General features: G+C 47.9%; 1 protein-coding gene across 2 annotated transcripts in view; it reads right to left on the minus strand.

Annotated features, from left to right (window-relative positions):
- The window catches only part of tle5 (TLE family member 5, transcriptional modulator), a 30,534-nt gene that overhangs the window by 9,259 nt on the left and 3,220 nt on the right, over window positions 1–18,055 (minus strand). For both annotated transcript variants that reach the window (XM_079739112.1, XM_079739111.1), the window contains exons 2-4: window positions 7,060–7,148; window positions 2,555–2,618; window positions 849–893 (exon numbers count right to left, since the gene is read on the minus strand). In XM_079739112.1, coding sequence (XP_079595238.1) covers window positions 849–893; window positions 2,555–2,618; window positions 7,060–7,148 — 198 coding nt within the window. The remainder of the gene's footprint in view (window positions 1–848; window positions 894–2,554; window positions 2,619–7,059; window positions 7,149–18,055) is intronic.

Here is an 18,055-nt window from a genome sequence, read left to right on the forward strand (position 1 = left end):
AGCATGCCGGAGCTAACTTGAGTGTTGTGACAGTTGACATGCGCTACTGCGGATACGGGGGCGGGGGGGGAAATAGTCGTCGTGACTCTTAATCTTAAAATGTTTAAACGGCAAGAGAGTCTACAAATACAGCCAACCTTGCCCTCGTTCACCGAAACTGACTTCAGGAAAATTCTACACAAGCAGCGTGCTCCAGTGTCTTTTTGTTTCAGGTTCCGGGGCAACGCAGGACACTGATGTATATACGGAGGGGCAGGAAGGGAGATAGCACTAGCCTCCCATTGTCTGCATTTAACCCGCCCCCCACTCCCCCTCACTCAGTCTTTCTCTGGCTCTCTCTCCCTCTCTCCCCAGCGACACCATTTAAATCCTCCCAGCATGCCCTGGAAGAACACTCAGGAGGCGCTGGGAGATTATATCTGCCAGCCCCACACCTGCCAATCAACGCAGGCGCAGGTGTGCACCTGGGAAAACAAGTGCACAGCAGCCAGCATGTCTGCGCTAGTCACAGCTATTTTTAAAGGGTAGTTTTTATTAAAGGAAAGAACAATGCTAACACACACACACACACACACATGCACACGCACACACACGCACAGCTGTTTCAAGATAATCTAGATCTCTGAATCAAGGGAGCAAAAAAATAAAATATATATATCAGCAACAGCCACACATAAAATAAAAGGTTCAAAATAAATACGTTTCCAGTGATTTATGCTTGGTGGTGCTGGATGGGTGGGGGGGGTGCGTGGAGAAGCAGAGCAGCTGTCCAATACATCAAGGCAAAGGGGGTTTAAATGTGGTTTATGCTCATGGCTGACAGCATAAGGTAAGGATTGGGAACTCACCTGTTTGTGCATCTCAATGTTCAATCCATAGGACATCTCATAGTACTGCAGAGGGGGGACGAGAGACACAGGGGAGGAGGAAGTCAGTCAGGTTATCGAACAGTGGCAGTTTAATGTTTTCCCTGTATTGGGCTCTCGCTTGTTATCAAGGCCGTTTGTGTCACCCGCACACACAGAAACACACAAACGCATTGGGAAAGGAAACGGTGTTGGGGGAGGATTAGACAAAGCAGGGGGAGGGAGAGAGGAAGAGAGGTGTATGTTTGGTGCTCAGTGTTAATGAGAGGGCCACCCTCTAGGCATCAAGGCTTTTAATCACCCACTCTGTCTGCAGGGGCACTGACTGTCACTGGTAAACAAACAAGACACACACACACACACACACACACACACACACACACACACACACACACACACACCTCTTCTGTTCAACGCATGCCCACAATACACACTTCTTTTGTTCGATGCACGCCTGCCTACACTACACTCTCTTCCATATCTCTCCCATTCTACTCCACATTTAGCTCTCTCTCTCCCTGTCCTCATCCTCCATGCATCTCTCCCCCACACATCCGTGCCTCTCTTCATCTCCACCGAGTCCCTATCCTTTCCACATTTCCCCCCCTCTCTGCTCCACCTCCCTCCCTCCATCTTCCCACCAACCCCCCCCCCCCCCCCCCCCCCCCCCCCCTCCCCCCTCCCTCCTCTAATAGCCTATCGGGTTGCCCTGCTTCCATGTCTGATGGCAGCACCTCCATTTCGCCTGCACTGTAATTACTTTAGGGAGTTGCCGTGTGGGCCCAGCCGTTGGTGGGGGGGAAACGGAGAGAAGCACACAGACCGACACACGCACACACACACACACTGCTGCCTAACTGATGGAGTATGTGTTTGAAAGTGACAGTGTGTGCCTGTGTGTTTTGTTTGCATGCCTGTGTGGGTTTCTGTGTGTGTATCTTCAGGGGGAAGGGGGGTGGGTGTATATGTGTGTGGTGACTGGCTGATGAGGTGTGTGACTACTGTGAAAATGTGTGCACAGTTCTGTTAGTGTGCAAGGGACAATGTGTGTGTGTGTTCATGTGTGTGTGTGTGCGCGTGTGCGCGTGTGTATGTGTGCCTGCTGGCTAGCTGATAGAGGAAGAGCAGTTCGGTGGCTCAGATTAGATGAGATTAAAGCCAGTCGGAGGATCAATTAGAGGCAGAATATCAGACGGATACACAGCCACGGCTAGCAACAATGAGATTAGCCCCAAGGTGGAGCATGTGTGTGTGTGCGTGTGTGTCTGCGTCAGTATGCGTGTGCAGAGAGAGCAAAAGAGACAGAAGAGAGAAAGGAAAACGGAAAAAGACAAAGAGAGGAAACACAGAGATGGGTGGGAGGGGAACACAGAGGAACAGCGACTTCAGAAATGAAAGAAAAACTAGATGAGAGGGGGGATTCACGGAGAGAACAATAAAATATGAAGAAAGGAACACACAAAAGGAAGCCTTGAAAAGATGGAAGACAAGTGTGGGGAACAAATTGTTTCTTTGAGGCGCAAAACATGCACACTAAAGCGTTTCTGTTGCCTTGGAGGTATCAGCTAAACTGAAAATAAGTCGTTTACATAACATTTGACTATGTTCCTTCCTCCTCGGGTGAGCGTAGAGGTAATTTAGCAACGTGACAGAGGATCTTTGATGCACACGCGCAAGCATTTACTCACCATGATGTAGTGGCGCTGCATCTCTGACTTTTCACTGGCCAGCTTGTCACACTCCAGCTTTAAACTAAAAGGAGAGAGACAGGAAGAGAGACAGAGAGAGAGTATGAGACACAGGAGGAGACAGTCATTCAGAATGATATTTTTTGGGGTACAACCAGAAGGACCTTCGCCTCCAGCATTAGCCACCACAGTCGACAGTTGCATGGGATGACGGTTTGTATAGTAAGATAGCATGCTTTGATGGGCATTGGGCTAACAACCTGAATTAAATAATTAACATTAGACAACAACAAGCCTATTTGGATCCGTGGGGTGTGAGTAACTGAAATCTCATAATACGCGGTTTACATTTACTTTGAAACATGTACAAAAACAAAGTCAGACAGACTCTGAATGCCATTCTATCGGTCCCCCCTCTTTTGTTGATACGGGTCATTAGTTAGCAAGCAGGTGTTAGGCATCTTGCTCAGGGATGCCGACAGGTAGACTGCGAGCGTTGGGGGTTCAAACCCAGACCATCCTGCCCCCTGCCTCTTTATCTTATACCACAGAGGTTGATAGATAGCCAACGTGTCTTCTTCCCCACTAACACTGTTACCCAACCAAGGCCAAATACTAGGAAACTCAAGCCTTGTGTTTGGCTCATCCGACACTGGCATAGAAAGCCACCGCGAAACGTGCCACTAAACCAGGGCAAATGGCGTCCAAGTATAAACGGCTTGTCTAAATATAGAGCGAGCATCGCTGCAGAGCTAGCAGGCGCCACGGTTTCCGCGACAGCCATTAGCTGTAATTATGTCAGTGCCAATGTCACTCGGGCTGACAGAAAAAAAAAAAAAAAAAAAGGAAGAATGACGATCTGACACGTCGACGTGCACCGTCAAAGAACAAATAAGAACCACAGCCTCGATCGCACGCCTGAGCGAGGCGCTCGGCTACAGGTGGCGTCAACCTAGAGCACGATCAGAAGCTGCAGGGGGTGCTGGGATAGAGGAAAGTGGGGGGGGGGGGGGGGGGGGGAAGGGTTACACAGATGGAGACAGATACAAAAGCATGGTGAATGGGTAGAGCTGATGGCTTGGATGTTGAGCAGAGGCGGGGGCTGGGGGCTGACGGCTAGATTAGAGGACGCATCGGCTGAGTCTCTGTCGCTTATGTGTTTAAAACGCGGGGAGCAACGCGTTGGCCTACATTAGCAGACTTACTCATGTGTGCTGGCTGTTTATTTCAATTCAGCTTTGACATCGAGCCCGTCTTATCTGTTATTTAATGTTTTGTCTGGCTTGGGGATTCACTGACAGCCATACCCGCGACAGGTTGACTCTCCCGGATAAACAAGGCGTCAAAGCAACAACCGATTCGAACATTTAATGTATTAGACTTTGAATGCACGCTGGTGTCAACCAACACTATGGCTACTTTGTGTTGAAACATGTAGGCTATCAAAAAGGTCGGTAAACATTTACTGCTATGCTGTGATTATGTTTAATGTAGTTGCATAGTGACGCCGAGGGTCCTAGCCAAGAGACGATATACGACGAGTTGGGATTGAAACCAGGCTCTGTTTCCACAACTAAAACGGCATTAGCTGGTATTTTTATAATGAGCGAGGTAGAGATATAGTCCCGTGGCACAACCTCGGCCCAAACTCTACAGCTATAAACACAGCCCTAATGGTTCAGGGCGCTCCGAGTGTGGAGGCGAGTCCGGTCACTGGATCATAGGGCCATTCTTTGGTTCGTTTTTACGATGTTGTACCGAGTTTCACCAAATCCTATTTAATACGATTATTATGCATGCTGTGATTTTAATAAGCTATCAAATCTAAAAGCAGCTTGTGGCTCTTGGGGGAAGTGGGATTTCTATGCAAGCGTTTCACAAAAAACGATGTAATTTCTGTTTTGCTGGTTCGGTGGACCACTGAATAACAAGCACACCCTGCCCTTCCCCCCTGCGCTTAATTATTACCCCCGCATTACCGGCTGTGCTCCGTCCTCAGGCTCGGACTGTACGTCAAACATGGTGTGTGAGGGATGAAACACGTAGACTGTGCTACAGTCGAGCATGTGATCGGGATACAGTGTGGGTCAGGCGGGGGGGGGGGGGCTTTGGAGGAGAAATGGGGGGGGGGGGACGACGACAAAAGGGGGTGATTGTGATTCCGCCCGTTGTTTTTTTTATCAGTCCGGTGAATGCGGGGGGGCTGAAGATGGAGCCGTGTTCTGCCAGGTGAGCAGGCTCCCCACACTGTAACCAACTCATCACTATTCACCTCAACAACAGCCCCTCAGGGATTCACCGCTTTATTTCACTTCCTATTCCGTGTGTGTGTGTGTGTGTGTGTGTGTGTGTGTGTGTGTGTGTGTGTGTGTGTGTGTGTGTGTGTGTGCACGTGCGTGCAAAACCCCAACTTAAACCAAACTCAGCCCTTCCCCTTGCCTCCTACCTCCCGAGTCCTACCCCCAAAATAAATGTATTCAAACCACCCCCCCACAACCCATGTACATGCATGGGCTGTGCGGCGGGTTGTCATGACGACGGGTCTCCCTGCTGCCAGCCTACCTGGGATTGGCTTTGCGCCTCCTCTGATTGGTGCTCAGCCGCCCCGGGGCCCTGGCTGCCGCTCTCAAACGATACTTTGATGGAGTTTTATTGCTGCTCCTTCCGCCTCTAAATCGCTCCTGCTGTCATCTTTATTTTGATTTATGTATTCCCTGATCTATTTATGTATGTGAACGAAAAAAAAGGGGGTGTGGGGGGAGGGGGGGAGGATGAGGCAGAGTGGATGGGAAGATTGGGGGTGGAGTTGGGTGAGTGGTGGTGGTGGGGGCAGAGGAAGACAGCGACAGCTACAATGCTCGCTACTATACTCGGGGGAACGCCTGCGGTACATTTGCCTTTTAAAGGCTTCGGCGGCAGACAAGCACTGCACAGCAGCACGGCACTACAAAGCCCTGTCTGTGGTTCCCTAGGCCTGCGCCACACACACACACACACACACACACACACACACACACACACACACACACACACACACACACACACACACACACACACACACACACACACAAAATGTATTCTTTCAACCCAAGCGTTGGCTATCTGAAGGGGGGTTGAACGGTGGTGTTTGCCGCAATGGGAAGGAAAAAAGTAACAAAGGCGTGGAAGGAAATAAAGGCGAACAGTGGGTTTAGGCGGCCAGAGAACCATCCGGAAACACAGAGCGATGAAACTAAGGGAATGGGAATTCGCCTGGGCTCTCATCTGCCCTTATCCGTCACATATGAGCCTTTGGATCCGGCAGAACCGGTGTTCAGGGTTCTGACGGGGCACAGGTTTCGCTGAGCTAAGCTCCACGGGAAAAGCTGCTTCAAAAGGGATCCACCCTCTCCCAGATACAGGACCTCATGCTGGGGGCGTGGGGCGTCCTAGACACCCTTCACAAAACCTCGCTCCCTCCTTTACCATTTAGGATATCAAAACTGTTTTACTCCAATGCCCTGACAAGGTTTAATTCAACACACAAAGAGCATGTCAAGTCGGAGATAAGGTTTTTAGATTTTCAATATGCATCTTTCAAAAAGTACGCCTGGCTAAGTAGTTCAAAAGGATAGCTGTTAAAAATATGAGCCTTTCGAACAAAAGACTGGCAGAGCACTGGGAGATGTTTGGAGTAGAAACAACCTTGAACCCCGGAGCAATCAATCAAAACTGCATTAATAATCCTTAGTAATCAGATAGACGCAAGTGTGTGTAAATCACTGCTAGAAACAGCAATCAATCTATTTTAATTAAATCAATTCGTTTTTCAGATTGTTTTCTTAAATTGGAAGACATCAACATTGATTTGAACAACCCTGTGTTTCAAACCCACACATTAAATAATTTAGGTTTTTAGTCATAGAAGACATTTTTGTGACTTTGCTTTGTCATTGGCCTAAATTAGGGGAAAGAGTCCCTCTTCCGGTCATGCTTGCTGAATCAATACGCATTGTAAAGATCTATACTTTCGACACGACTTGAACATGACAAAGTGTTTGTCCTCACATTTTTAAGTGGTTCGAAGAAGTAGGCAGAAATCCATCCAGTTTATCAATAGAGGATCTTTACTCTGAGGTCAACGCAGGGGGAAAGTGACAGCTTAATTCACCTTCCCGCCAGGCATGGTCAGCTCAACTCGCTTCAAATCAGAAGACCTTTTCCCCGCGTTAGCCAACGTCATATATCTTCTGTGTGAAAACACTCACTGTGATAGTGCAGTTCCCCCAAAAATGTATTCCGATCAATTTGTGTATGTTCCACAATATAGCCCTTGATGTGCCGGATGAAGGAGCCAGCCATCTTAAGCATTGCTAACTAGCAGGAAAACGAGGCGTTGATTAAGAAATTCATAAAACGACACCGCCTGGAGTTACCCTCCCCACTACATAAACTGCTGCACTTGGCATACTGGCATCCTGACGGCTTACTTCTGTGCTCGTGTATGTGTGTGCACGGGTACGTACCTGTGGTATTGTGCTTGGAGGAACTGGAACTCATCCTTGATCCTGTCACAGGAGTCTGAGGTTGTGAACTTCAGCTGCTGTGATGAAGCCTGCCAAGGCAATATGAGGAGGAAGGGAAAGAGAGAGAGGAGAAAGAAAGCAGAAGAGAAAAAAAAATGGGAGCAGGAGAGGTTGGGAGAGAAGGAGAGCAGGAATAAATAATTAGAAACACGACCATGAAATCAAACCGTCTTTCAACCCGGCGGGTACAGGAGGCCAGCGACAAACGCAACCACCGCAGCCGCGCTTCTCTGTCAGGTACAAGGATGCGTGTTCCTGGTGCTTTGGTATGGTGATGTGCGCAGCATGAACAATAGAACACAACAAAAAAAAAAACGAAGAACAGAAGAGGAAACGGGGTGAAAACTCACTCTTTTGATTCCTAGTCAACCGTATCTCTACTGAAGAACGACATATTCAGCAGGAGGCTGGTAGCAAGCATGGTGGCGCCCGAACTACAAAGGTTAGAGGGAGGGATTCCCTACAGGGCCGGCCATACTGCACATGTAAACACTCCCGGTTCTGCAGGACATTTTGGAGGAACCACTCCCAAATTACGGATGACATGTTGGAGCACTTAAAAGTCTATACGGGGGCATGGTACCCGTATAGCAGGCTATAACGCAGACTCCTGCTTGCAGTTAGTTACAGACTGCTGCCGTTAGCCCTTATTGTCATTCAGTCCACATTGTATTCCCAAAGCAGCACTGCTAGATGGCCTGGTTGTGCACAGCAAGCCTCAAAAACCCCCTTTCTCCATAGAAAAAGGGGACAAAATCTCATTATTTCTCAGCAGGCTGCATAATGGGTCAGGTGGGAAAAATCGACATTTTCCCCACTTTGACTGTGCGAGTGTAAAAAAAGGCACACAGAAAAACTGATTGCGGTACTTATGGGAAGCTAGCCTCCGCACTGTTGGGAATGACCCGTGCCTTTGCTCTCCCCTCTACTGTGATGTTCAGCCTCATTTTAGAACAGCAAACAGCCTCTCTTTCACAGAACAGACCCTGCCACAGCAAGGGAGGATGCTAGGCAGTGGGGGTGGCCAAAGGTGAAATCTGGATGGGGGGGGGGGCGAAATGTGCTTGTTGGGTCTTTATCCATCTCTTTTGATGCGATTTGCAAAATCCAAATGCTGGTGGAGACAGTGTGGGGAACGATACCCTTACATCACGAGTATGATTCATTATTAAGAAATAACCAGGCGGGAAGGGCAGGTAGCAGTAAGACAGTTGACCACAGGGAGCAGCAAATATTTTGGTCCTTTGATAGGACTAGCAAATTAGCATAATATTCATATAATTCATGTAAAGTAGTAGAATTGGTGGGGTTTTTTGTATTTCCATTGGCAATGTCAGAACCTAGAGAAGATAAATATGTATAGATCATGTTTCAATTTTTCATTGCAAAACACAGCTTCATTCAGTGGTATCCTTCATTCTTATTTCATACTCCTGCTGACAGGTAACCAGGTGCTACTTATAACCCCACTCACTACATGGTGTACCGATTGCAGCGACTTCAGACTTTGCCCTTTCAAAACCTCCCAAAAAAGGCCTTCATTCACACAAACCAGTGAGTCTCTCAGGACGCACGGAGACCGCTGAGCGTTGTGACCTTTTCCACCAGGCTATCTCAAGTCCGCCATGGCCACCGAAACAGCCGGAGCCAGGCCCTCACCCCGGCTGGTTTGAGTCAAAACATGGTGCTAAAGGTTGAAGCGCGCTTCGGGTAGCTTCTCGTAAGTGACACACAGAAGGTGTTTGTGGGTAAACTGAACCCTGGAGCAGAGTAGAGATGTGCATGCCTCTTAAATCTTAGCTTATCCCAGGCGTCACTGTCCCAACATTGATCTGCAGTTCTGTGCATAAAACAAGTAGACTTGTCGAGCAAGAGAGACTATCAGGGAAGCGACAAAACAAATCGTTCAGAAATGACAAAGAAAACCCATTCATTGTATTTAATCAGTTAAAAAAAAAAAAACAGGGGTCTTGATAATACAGGCTGGACAATGTGCTTTGTGTTGTCGAGGCGTGAATGCAACGGTGGGAAACGGAGAACAAAGCTGTGCATTGTCTAAACCAGAGCAGAGCTGATGTGAGGAGGCCAGGGTAAACGTCGAGTGAAATGTAAACACTGAAGGGGGAAATGGTTCCCATCAAATATCCAAACCGTGTGGATGATTTCGCCACCCACGTCTCGGAAACGTGACAACCGGATAAACCATTTTTTTGCTGCACTTCGTAGGCTATTGCCTGCAGGTGGACCCATGCACTGGCACGAAGGCAAGAAGGGGTCATGGATTTGATTTCCGACCTGTGCATCACTGCACGCAAACGTCTGAAATACAAAACACTCTCTCTTGCCAGATGAGAACTTGGTGCACGGTGAGGAGCAGCAAGGAATAAAAAATACTGAATTTTGCAAGGAGATCAACATAGTAGCACACCAGGGCTCAGAGACTAAACCACAGATCCAGAAGGAAAGCACAACTCCGCCTGGGGGAGAAAGGTGTAAACATTCAAGTGATTCTGGCATCCACCAAACAACCAAGAGTTGTGAGAACAGGGTAGCTCACCCTAAACTTCAGCCGTTTCACCGTCAAAAGCGGGCCACGATTCGGCCAAATATCGTCTATAACCACGCCAAATGCTATGGCGGCAGAAACATTCACTGGCCTGGTTAAAACCCATTTGGCGGGTGGTTGCTGTTCATTTGCTGGCGTTGGCGGAGGTTAGCTCGCAGCAGAGGGTTGTTTGGAGCCTGGCTAACAGTGGGAAGCGGTCGAGGCAGCAGGAACAACAAAGCATAGCCGTGCGTTTCAACAGAATTACAGACTGTATCCCTGGCACATGCTTCCTGCTGGTATAGAACACACTATGCATATAAAGAGAGATTAGCTCATTTACTGAGTTTGCGGCGTGGAGGCCATGTTCGCTGCATCTTTGCTGACAATACTTGCACCGACGGCCTGGTGAAGACTGCAGTAGTTCTTCCAACTCTGTGGAGAATACTGTGGTAATTCTCTCCTCCTCTCACTCTGGGCTCCATGGGGGCCAGAGAGTCCACAACAGATGGATGCCCATAATGTTAATGAAATATCGTTGTAATACGGTGACACATACCATCTGCTGTGACAAAACAAGGCGGCTGAACGCCGCAAGAGTGTAAATGTGTTTGTGTCAGAGGTAAGGTGTGTATGAATGTGTGGGTCTGTGTGTCTGCGTGTGAAATGTGTGTAAGAAGTGGAATATGCATTTGTGTGTGTGGGCAGTGATAAGCCTCTATATGATGCTTGGCTGCCGGAGGAACACTTCCATGGATCATAACATGCAGCCACCCACACACAATTTGCATGTTACAAACGCACACCCCAAAATAATATTTGCGAGTCGTGCACAAAACACACAGACCCAGACCCACACACACACACACACACACACAACGTCGGACAATCTCTAATTTGATTCTGCCCTGCTCCTTTGAGACGTAATTAAAGCATTAAAAAGCTTTGTGCACTGGTGGGGCAATTGAGACAGTCTTCAGCGAATAAATGGGATTCATCGTTTCAGGAAATTGCTGCCCCACCCCTACAATCCATCTCCCCACCCCCACGGCCTCTCTCTGAGGAATATGCCCCCCACCACCAACACACACATCCCCCCCCTTCCCTTCTCATCTGATCCAATCCATGTGAAATATACTCTTAACGATAATGTCCATCTTAAATAAGGATTACAAAGGCCACCCTGCGCTAGACCAGTTGACAAAGGAGGGTGGGGGGGAGATTATGTGCGTGGGTGTTGCTTTGTATATTCACAGTCAAACTGAAGAAAATGTCATCCTCATGTAAGTCCAGCCTTAGGGGGGTTACAGCGGGGGGGATTGTATTTCCAGAGGCATACATTAGCTGCATGCATCTCAGGAGTAGAGGCGCGCGCTCGCTCTCTGTGTGTGTGTGTGTGTGTGTGTGTGTGTGTGTGTGTGTGTGTGTGTGTGTGTGTGTGTGTGTGTGTGTGTGTGTGTGTGTGTGTGTGTGTGTGTGTGTGTGTGTGTGTGTGTGTGTGTGTGTGTGTGTGTGTCGTGATGGAGGACGGCTACGCCTTGTAATCGCTCACTAATGACTTGATGTTATCTCATTGTCGCTTTTTAAATTAATGCATGAAATCTGCACTGCCTCACAGTAGGGCCGGGTCTCAGCAGTAGCTCGTCTGGCCATTGGCCACACGGCAGCAATCTGCAGAAGCTGCCATTTCTCATCCAATATGCCACGACCAAAAAAAAGCCCTGTTTAGGGGTAGTCTAAGCAGTCTTGTTATAAAGGGCAGGCTGTGCAGAAAGGGGGTTACACCAGAACACTGCAGTTGACTAATTTAGTCTTTCTACACAAGGTGACCAATGACAGGACAGGAAGTGCCCCCTCGATATTATCCTCAATGACAAAGACCCCCACACACACACACACACACACACACACAAACACAAGTCTGGTGTCTATCCAAGTGGATCCCCTGCCCTACTTGCGCATAAGAAGTAAAGTTTAACTCATCAAATGTAGGTATTAACTTAAGTCTACATTCCACATGACATTCAGCTGGTCAGAATTACAGTTCAATTAATCCTCCTCCTTAAATTACTAGAATTAAATAACATCTTAAATCATCATTCCGGAATCGCCCCGGTCAAACTATTTGATCTACGTGTCCTGGATTATCGTGCGTCCCCCGCCTATTGGCAGCATGCTCGCCCAGTGATCTGAGAACGACCAGGATCGCTGGCCATCCGTCAAGCCTAGCTCCGGCTAACCTAGCCTAGCCAGGTTAGCGTCTGAGCATACTTGTGTGTATGTGTTAGAGGGGGCTAAGGATTGAGCTAAGGAATAGGATTGTGTCTTCAGCTGCCCTGGACAGGGGCTTTAGATAGAGCACTGGGAGAGCCTAATCCTGTTTGGGCCAGGAATTTGATTTTGATTATTATCGCTCGTGGACCAAGGCAAGGCTTACCCCCGTTTTCAAGAGCGTTATCCTCTGCCTCAGCACACACACGCACGCAAACACACACACACACACGCAAATTTGACCTCGTTAAGACGCTTTAAAGGGGATTACTCTGCTTTTATCACTTCGAAAGAACTGCCCTAGCAAACATAGGCTTGGCCCCTGCTTTGCAGAACCATCTCAGTCCAAAGCACATGGCTGTCCAAGCGTGGCAGTCAGGAAAACACACACACACACACACACACACACACAGACACACACAGTTGCTATACATGCTTTGCTGCATGTACACAAACATTGCTGACACAAGGTGAGGGGCAGGTATGGCGCCTTGAAGGACATGTACACATTAGCACACACACACACACACACACACACACACACACACACACACACACACACACACACACACACACACACACACACACACACACACACGAGAGGGGGGAAAAGTGTGCAGGGACTGCAAAGCCGAGGGAAATGGGCAATTTGTCAAGCGTGGGGAAAGTGGTGAGGAGGACAGGGTTGTGTGTTTGGAGAGCAGGGCTGAGATTAAAGCCAGTTCTGCTGAAGGGAGCGGTGAGATTACACCCAGTACGCTTGTGTGGATGATTGATGGTTGGTGGTAAAAACCAAGGTTATTACTTACAGTGGTCCTAGAGGCAGGGCAGACGGGGTAGGGACAGGCAGGGGTTAGGCGGGGGGGGGGAGAGAAGATTACTCCAAGAGTTCAGAAACAAATAAGTGGACAATGAGAGCAGAAGGCTTAGCACGTCAGCATGTGGCAAACACCAAGTCACCCTCGGGGAACCAACGGCGCCCGTTTGGTCAGCTGAGGTTTCCAGTGTAAAAGGGAGGGCGGTTGGGGTAGTGTAAACCGCACATATGCAGGCTATTGCATGCCAACGTTATGCTGAGCATCAGCATTATTAACTGTCATTAGTAGAGGGAGATCGAAGGGGTTAGGTAGAGTCTGAGATTATAGCGATATAATTACAATATGTCGAGGGCACAAATAGTTGCGGAGGTCCCCGTTCAGAAAGAATTTGCATTGTTGATATTGTTTGAAATAGGAAGATTACGAGGCTTAAAAAACAAACAAGCACTCCTAATCTACTCCGCAGTTCCTTCCACCAATGTCTAAATTAAACGTGTACTGGCCGAAGAGATGACGAAAGAATGTGCGTTCCACTCAGAAATGTTTCCAAAACAAATCAACCGATGCTTTTCTAGTTTGAAAGTGGCTAATACACAAGGGAGCAGTGCTAGTCAAAGTGCTTCAACACCAGCGCACTAGGGTGTTCATCTGGGTGAACTATGGTTTAGCACCAGAAGTGGGTGGGCAAAGCAATGAGGCTGGCTATTGTTGGCTATCCCTAGTTTGGTACAGATGCAAATGCCGAACACAGTTACTAAGACGATAGCAAGCTACACAGGAATTAGGGTTATTTTTCTTAGATTCCCGCTTGTCAGCCAATATTAACTTAAGGTTTAAAAAGACAGATCGACATCTAGCCTCTTTGCGAAAAATATCAATGGCAATTCCAATTGCTTTACAAGGTACAATAAACAGCCTTTGTTTTAACAGCAGCGTGGCAGATTGGGTGCAAAGGTGTGTTTACTTCCTTCAAAATAGGCCGGTGGAATTAATGATGAGGACGGCTTCTGTTGACTAAAGCAACAAGACATCTCGGCTCATTGTTCGACTTGTTTCTTAACAGGCTTTCCAACAACAAAAGTCCCTCGCTTCATTTGATAGACACTAATTGTGAGCGGGGGAGAAGTCTTTGGGATAGAAATGTGTAGAATTATGCCAGCCATGGCCTAAATGCCAGTTAATATCGCCAACTGTATTAAAAAGTAAAGCAGCGTTTTATTATGCATGGTTTTTTCTCAATGGCCCTTGAAGTCCAATAAGAAAAAAAAAACGAAACACGTTTCATGTTGGACAATGGGAACATTGTCACACCGTGAAAGAGACATTCTGTCCGAATCGCTCGGTCCCATAGCGGATCTTCTACAAGGCAAAAGGTTCCCGGTTCCAAGGCCCGGTACAGCTTAAGATAGCCTTGCTGCCAATCCTGTCGGTATTTGAACAGGCCTTGACTGGGGATGAGGCCTCGTGTTGTTCCAGTCCGTCCACACTGGTAGATGCTCTCCGGCAGGCAGACAGAGCAGCTAATTCTCTTGTCTGACCCGGTGCAGAGCCCCCGGCTCTGGCAGACCTAGGGAAGCCAGGGCTGGGCCCGGGCCAATCAAACGGCCCCCTGCCGAGCCGCTTTGTTCCATCCCAGCGCCCCGCTCTGGGGTAGGCCCCCCCCCTCCTCCTACCCCCCTCTGCTCTCTCCCTCCCACACACCTCCTCACAGTTCGTGCTGAATACTGATGTTGCAGCACCACTTCACACACCCACTGCCCCTCCTGCAAGCGCCCTCCCACACACACACACACACTTTCTTTTCATGACAGCACACACATGCACACATACACATGAAAGAAATAATGTATGGAGACAGACAACAAAAGGCCATCCCACACAAACAAAGCAGCAACGCACATGAATTTGTAACCCGAAAAGCCAACGCTACATTCCTCCAGCACGTCAACATTCAAGAATTATGCATAAATACTGCAGACACACACAGACAACTTACAAGCTAAGTGCGGAGCCGGGGTGACATCTGCTTTTCTTTATACCAAGTTCTGTCTGCTGATTTTGACACGTATCGCAGTGAAGGCAGCTGCCAAGGGCAATTGACTGACTGTGTGCCTCCTGGGTTAGGTTTAAACAAACTCCCGTCTCTCTTTATTGACGGCATAGTGCCGCTCATCACTTTTACAAGCGAGTCTTACAGGGGGCTTTCCATCCATAAAGTGTCCAGAAATGACAAATAAAGCAACCAGGAGCGACCACAGAGGACGCCAAAAAGGTCTCGAGTCCTGCATCTGCATTTTTTAAAACGGACCTTTGCAGTTTTCTCTCAGTTGTAAGCACGACACACCTGCTATTCCCCCTTGCAAGGACATTTATTTTTAAAATATTTTGTCTCAACTCTTCTTCAAAGACAATAATCCCTTTCATTTTTTCAGGAAAAATTCAAAGCCAGATCCTGCTGGATACCCCTCGGGTCTTACCGTCTCTCATCAGAGCCCTGCTGCGTGCGTGTAGTGCATGTGTGGCGTTACTATGGTTACTATTGCGGCGCTCGCTCGACAGGGTCCATGAAGTTGTCAGCAAAGCCCCAAGGATTCACAATCCGACATTTACCTCTTTTTTTTTTTCAGATAAAGAATAAATACGTTTTTTCATGTTACGCTACGATAAAACAAGTCCCATACCAAGTGATGCAAAGCATTTGTTGCAATTATCACCGTCCAGCTACTTGCACATGTGAAGTCATAAAAATGTTGGTGTTTTGTTTACTTGATATTTCAGTTAATCAGCCAGTCACACCACCTGCAGTGGACAATACCCGACAGCTACTGACCTTAGAGGGTCAATTCTGCTCACAAACTAGACGCATTACAGGTTTTAAAATAATAATTAGACATGATTATTCATCTCTACAAACAACATAATTATATTCTGTTGTGTAACATATGGAGGATGATGCCTTTGGGCTTATTTATGAACTATCCTCGTATTATATGTAGCCAGCCATGATAGGTATTTGTAGCCAGCACAAAATAGTGTGCTGCATGTGTTTAAACCCTGCATGTACTACTTATACTCTTACTTGGGGAGATAACACAACCACTCTTGGGGCGAAAAGTTGCCCAAAACAAACAAGGCAGAAGGTGCGAAATCCAAGCAGCTGAAATGAAGTGGTCCGGAAGTCTGTCAATAAGTTGCCAATCAGTAAACAGATACAGACCAGTGTAGCTATGTCTCTTACAGATGAAAAGCTATTGCACGCTACCCCATCTCGATATTTCAGCAAGCTGAAGGAAGTTATACTCAGCAGCTAAACCTCCAAATAGATTTTGAGCAGGGCCTGACTGTGTATGCCTTTGCATCATGTGGTCGAGTGTACAGAGATTGGACAAGTTCCCCGGACTTAGGCAATTATCCAGTGGGCAAAAAAAAGAAAAAAATCAATATCACCTGTGACCCCAAACAGGCCCCTCAATAGCAGGCCCCCTGCTGCGTGTGTGTGTGTGTGTGTGTGTGTGTGTGTGTGTGTGTGTGTGTGTGTGTGTGTGTGTGTGTGTGTGTGTGTGTGTGTGTGGAGGGGGGGGGAGGTTCTGTTTGTTATGCTAATTAGTTGGCCTGCCCTTAATGACCTAGACATCTGCTGGTCTGTGTGTGTCAAGTTCCATATTCAATTTGTTACCCTAGATACAAAGAGCAGATAAGACCCTTGAGGCCAGTAAAGGCGTACACTGTGTGTGTGTGTGTGTGTGTGTGTGTGTGTGTGTGTGTGTGTGTGTGTGTGTGTGTGTGTGTGTGTGTGTGTGTGTGTGTGTGTGTGTGTGTGTTCATTACTACAATGTGAAGGGTACTCGGGACAGAAAAGAGGGGACATGCTAGTGTATGTGCACATGCACAAACACACCTTTGTATGCGTGTCTGCAAGATTCATTCCTGACTGTGCTTGTCTGCCTTTGTGTGTGTGTGTGTGTGTGTGTGTGTGTGTGTGTGTGTGTGTGTGTGTGTGTGTGTGTGTGTGTGTGTGTGTGTGTGTGTGTGTGTGTTTAATGGGTGAGAGGGGACCATGGGGATTACCGCCCCCCCCCACCAGAAGGCTTTAGAGGGACGGCTGGGGGCTGTTCTGTTAATTCAAGTGGGCTTAATAATGCTGGTGCAGCCCCTGCCCCTGACCATCCCACCACTACATCAAATCGGGGAGGAAACGCATTATAAAAGGAGACAAGAATGAGGAGGAGGGGGGTTTGTGTGTGTGTGTGTCCGCAACCTGTGGCCTTCATTGGAGTCCAGGCCTGCCCTGGGGCCTGGGGTGGGGGGTGGGGAGATGTGCAGCTCCATGTTATTTAAGCTTGTGCTCCATGCAAGCTTTTGGCGCTACACCTTTTTGATTTTTTTGCTGCTCCAGATACCCGCCAACGACTTTGTTAATGCTGCATTAGGCTAAATCAACAGGAAAACAATAGAGAGAAAAAAAATGGTCTAAAGCCGGTCGGTCCGAAAGGCACTCCCTTTGGCCTTTATCAGTGCAGTGTTGCGTTTAAAATGCACTTAAGCATTTTGGTACTGGTACTTATTGTTTCCAAGTGGGCCAACTATCTTACAAGGCTGTTATCATTGTCACCAGTCAACCTCTGTTTGAGATCAATTATTTGCTAAATAAAATTTTCGTATTAGCGGTGCCACTGGCCAACCACCTTGGTGAGTTCAACACAACCTCACACAGCACACAATCACACCATCCCAAAACTATTTATCAATTTTGTGTCCATGATTTGACGGTAACCCAGTCAGCTTGAGATCCATCTTGCGTGGTGCAGATGCCGCACGGTAGCCGCCAGCCTCTTATCTAGGAGACCTCATCTATAAGGCTGTCACATATATTCCCCATCCACGGGGGCCTGCTACGGCGGCAGCAGCTGCTGTTAAGGAGCTGGATTTGAAGAGGGAATTGGGGGGTAAGGAGGGTCAGTATAGGGGGATTGGGAGGTGGGGGATGCATTAGGTAAAGCCTGAACCAACCGACTGCTTACGCTTTAAGGTTGAACAAGCTGCCGGTGCCTTGGCTCTGGCAACGCGTCGCGCTAAACCCGTAATCCCCGTTTTTAATCCCGTGTGTTGGGTCTTAATACTCCAATCAGGCTGCATAAGGGCACTCAATTGGATTAAGAACGGAGAAAAAAATAAAACTCCTAGGAGATAGGCAGGCCGGAGTTGAGGGGCAGAGTTTCGCTCACCTTGGCCAGGGAAAGGTGACTGAACGTTAGCCAGTTCCTACACTGGAAAACGACATGACTGCTTTAGCCGGGGCTGC

Source organism: Pollachius pollachius (genome assembly GCF_949987615.1).
Source record: "Pollachius pollachius genome assembly, chromosome: 7".
Classification (NCBI taxonomy): Eukaryota; Metazoa; Chordata; class Actinopteri; order Gadiformes; family Gadidae; genus Pollachius; species Pollachius pollachius.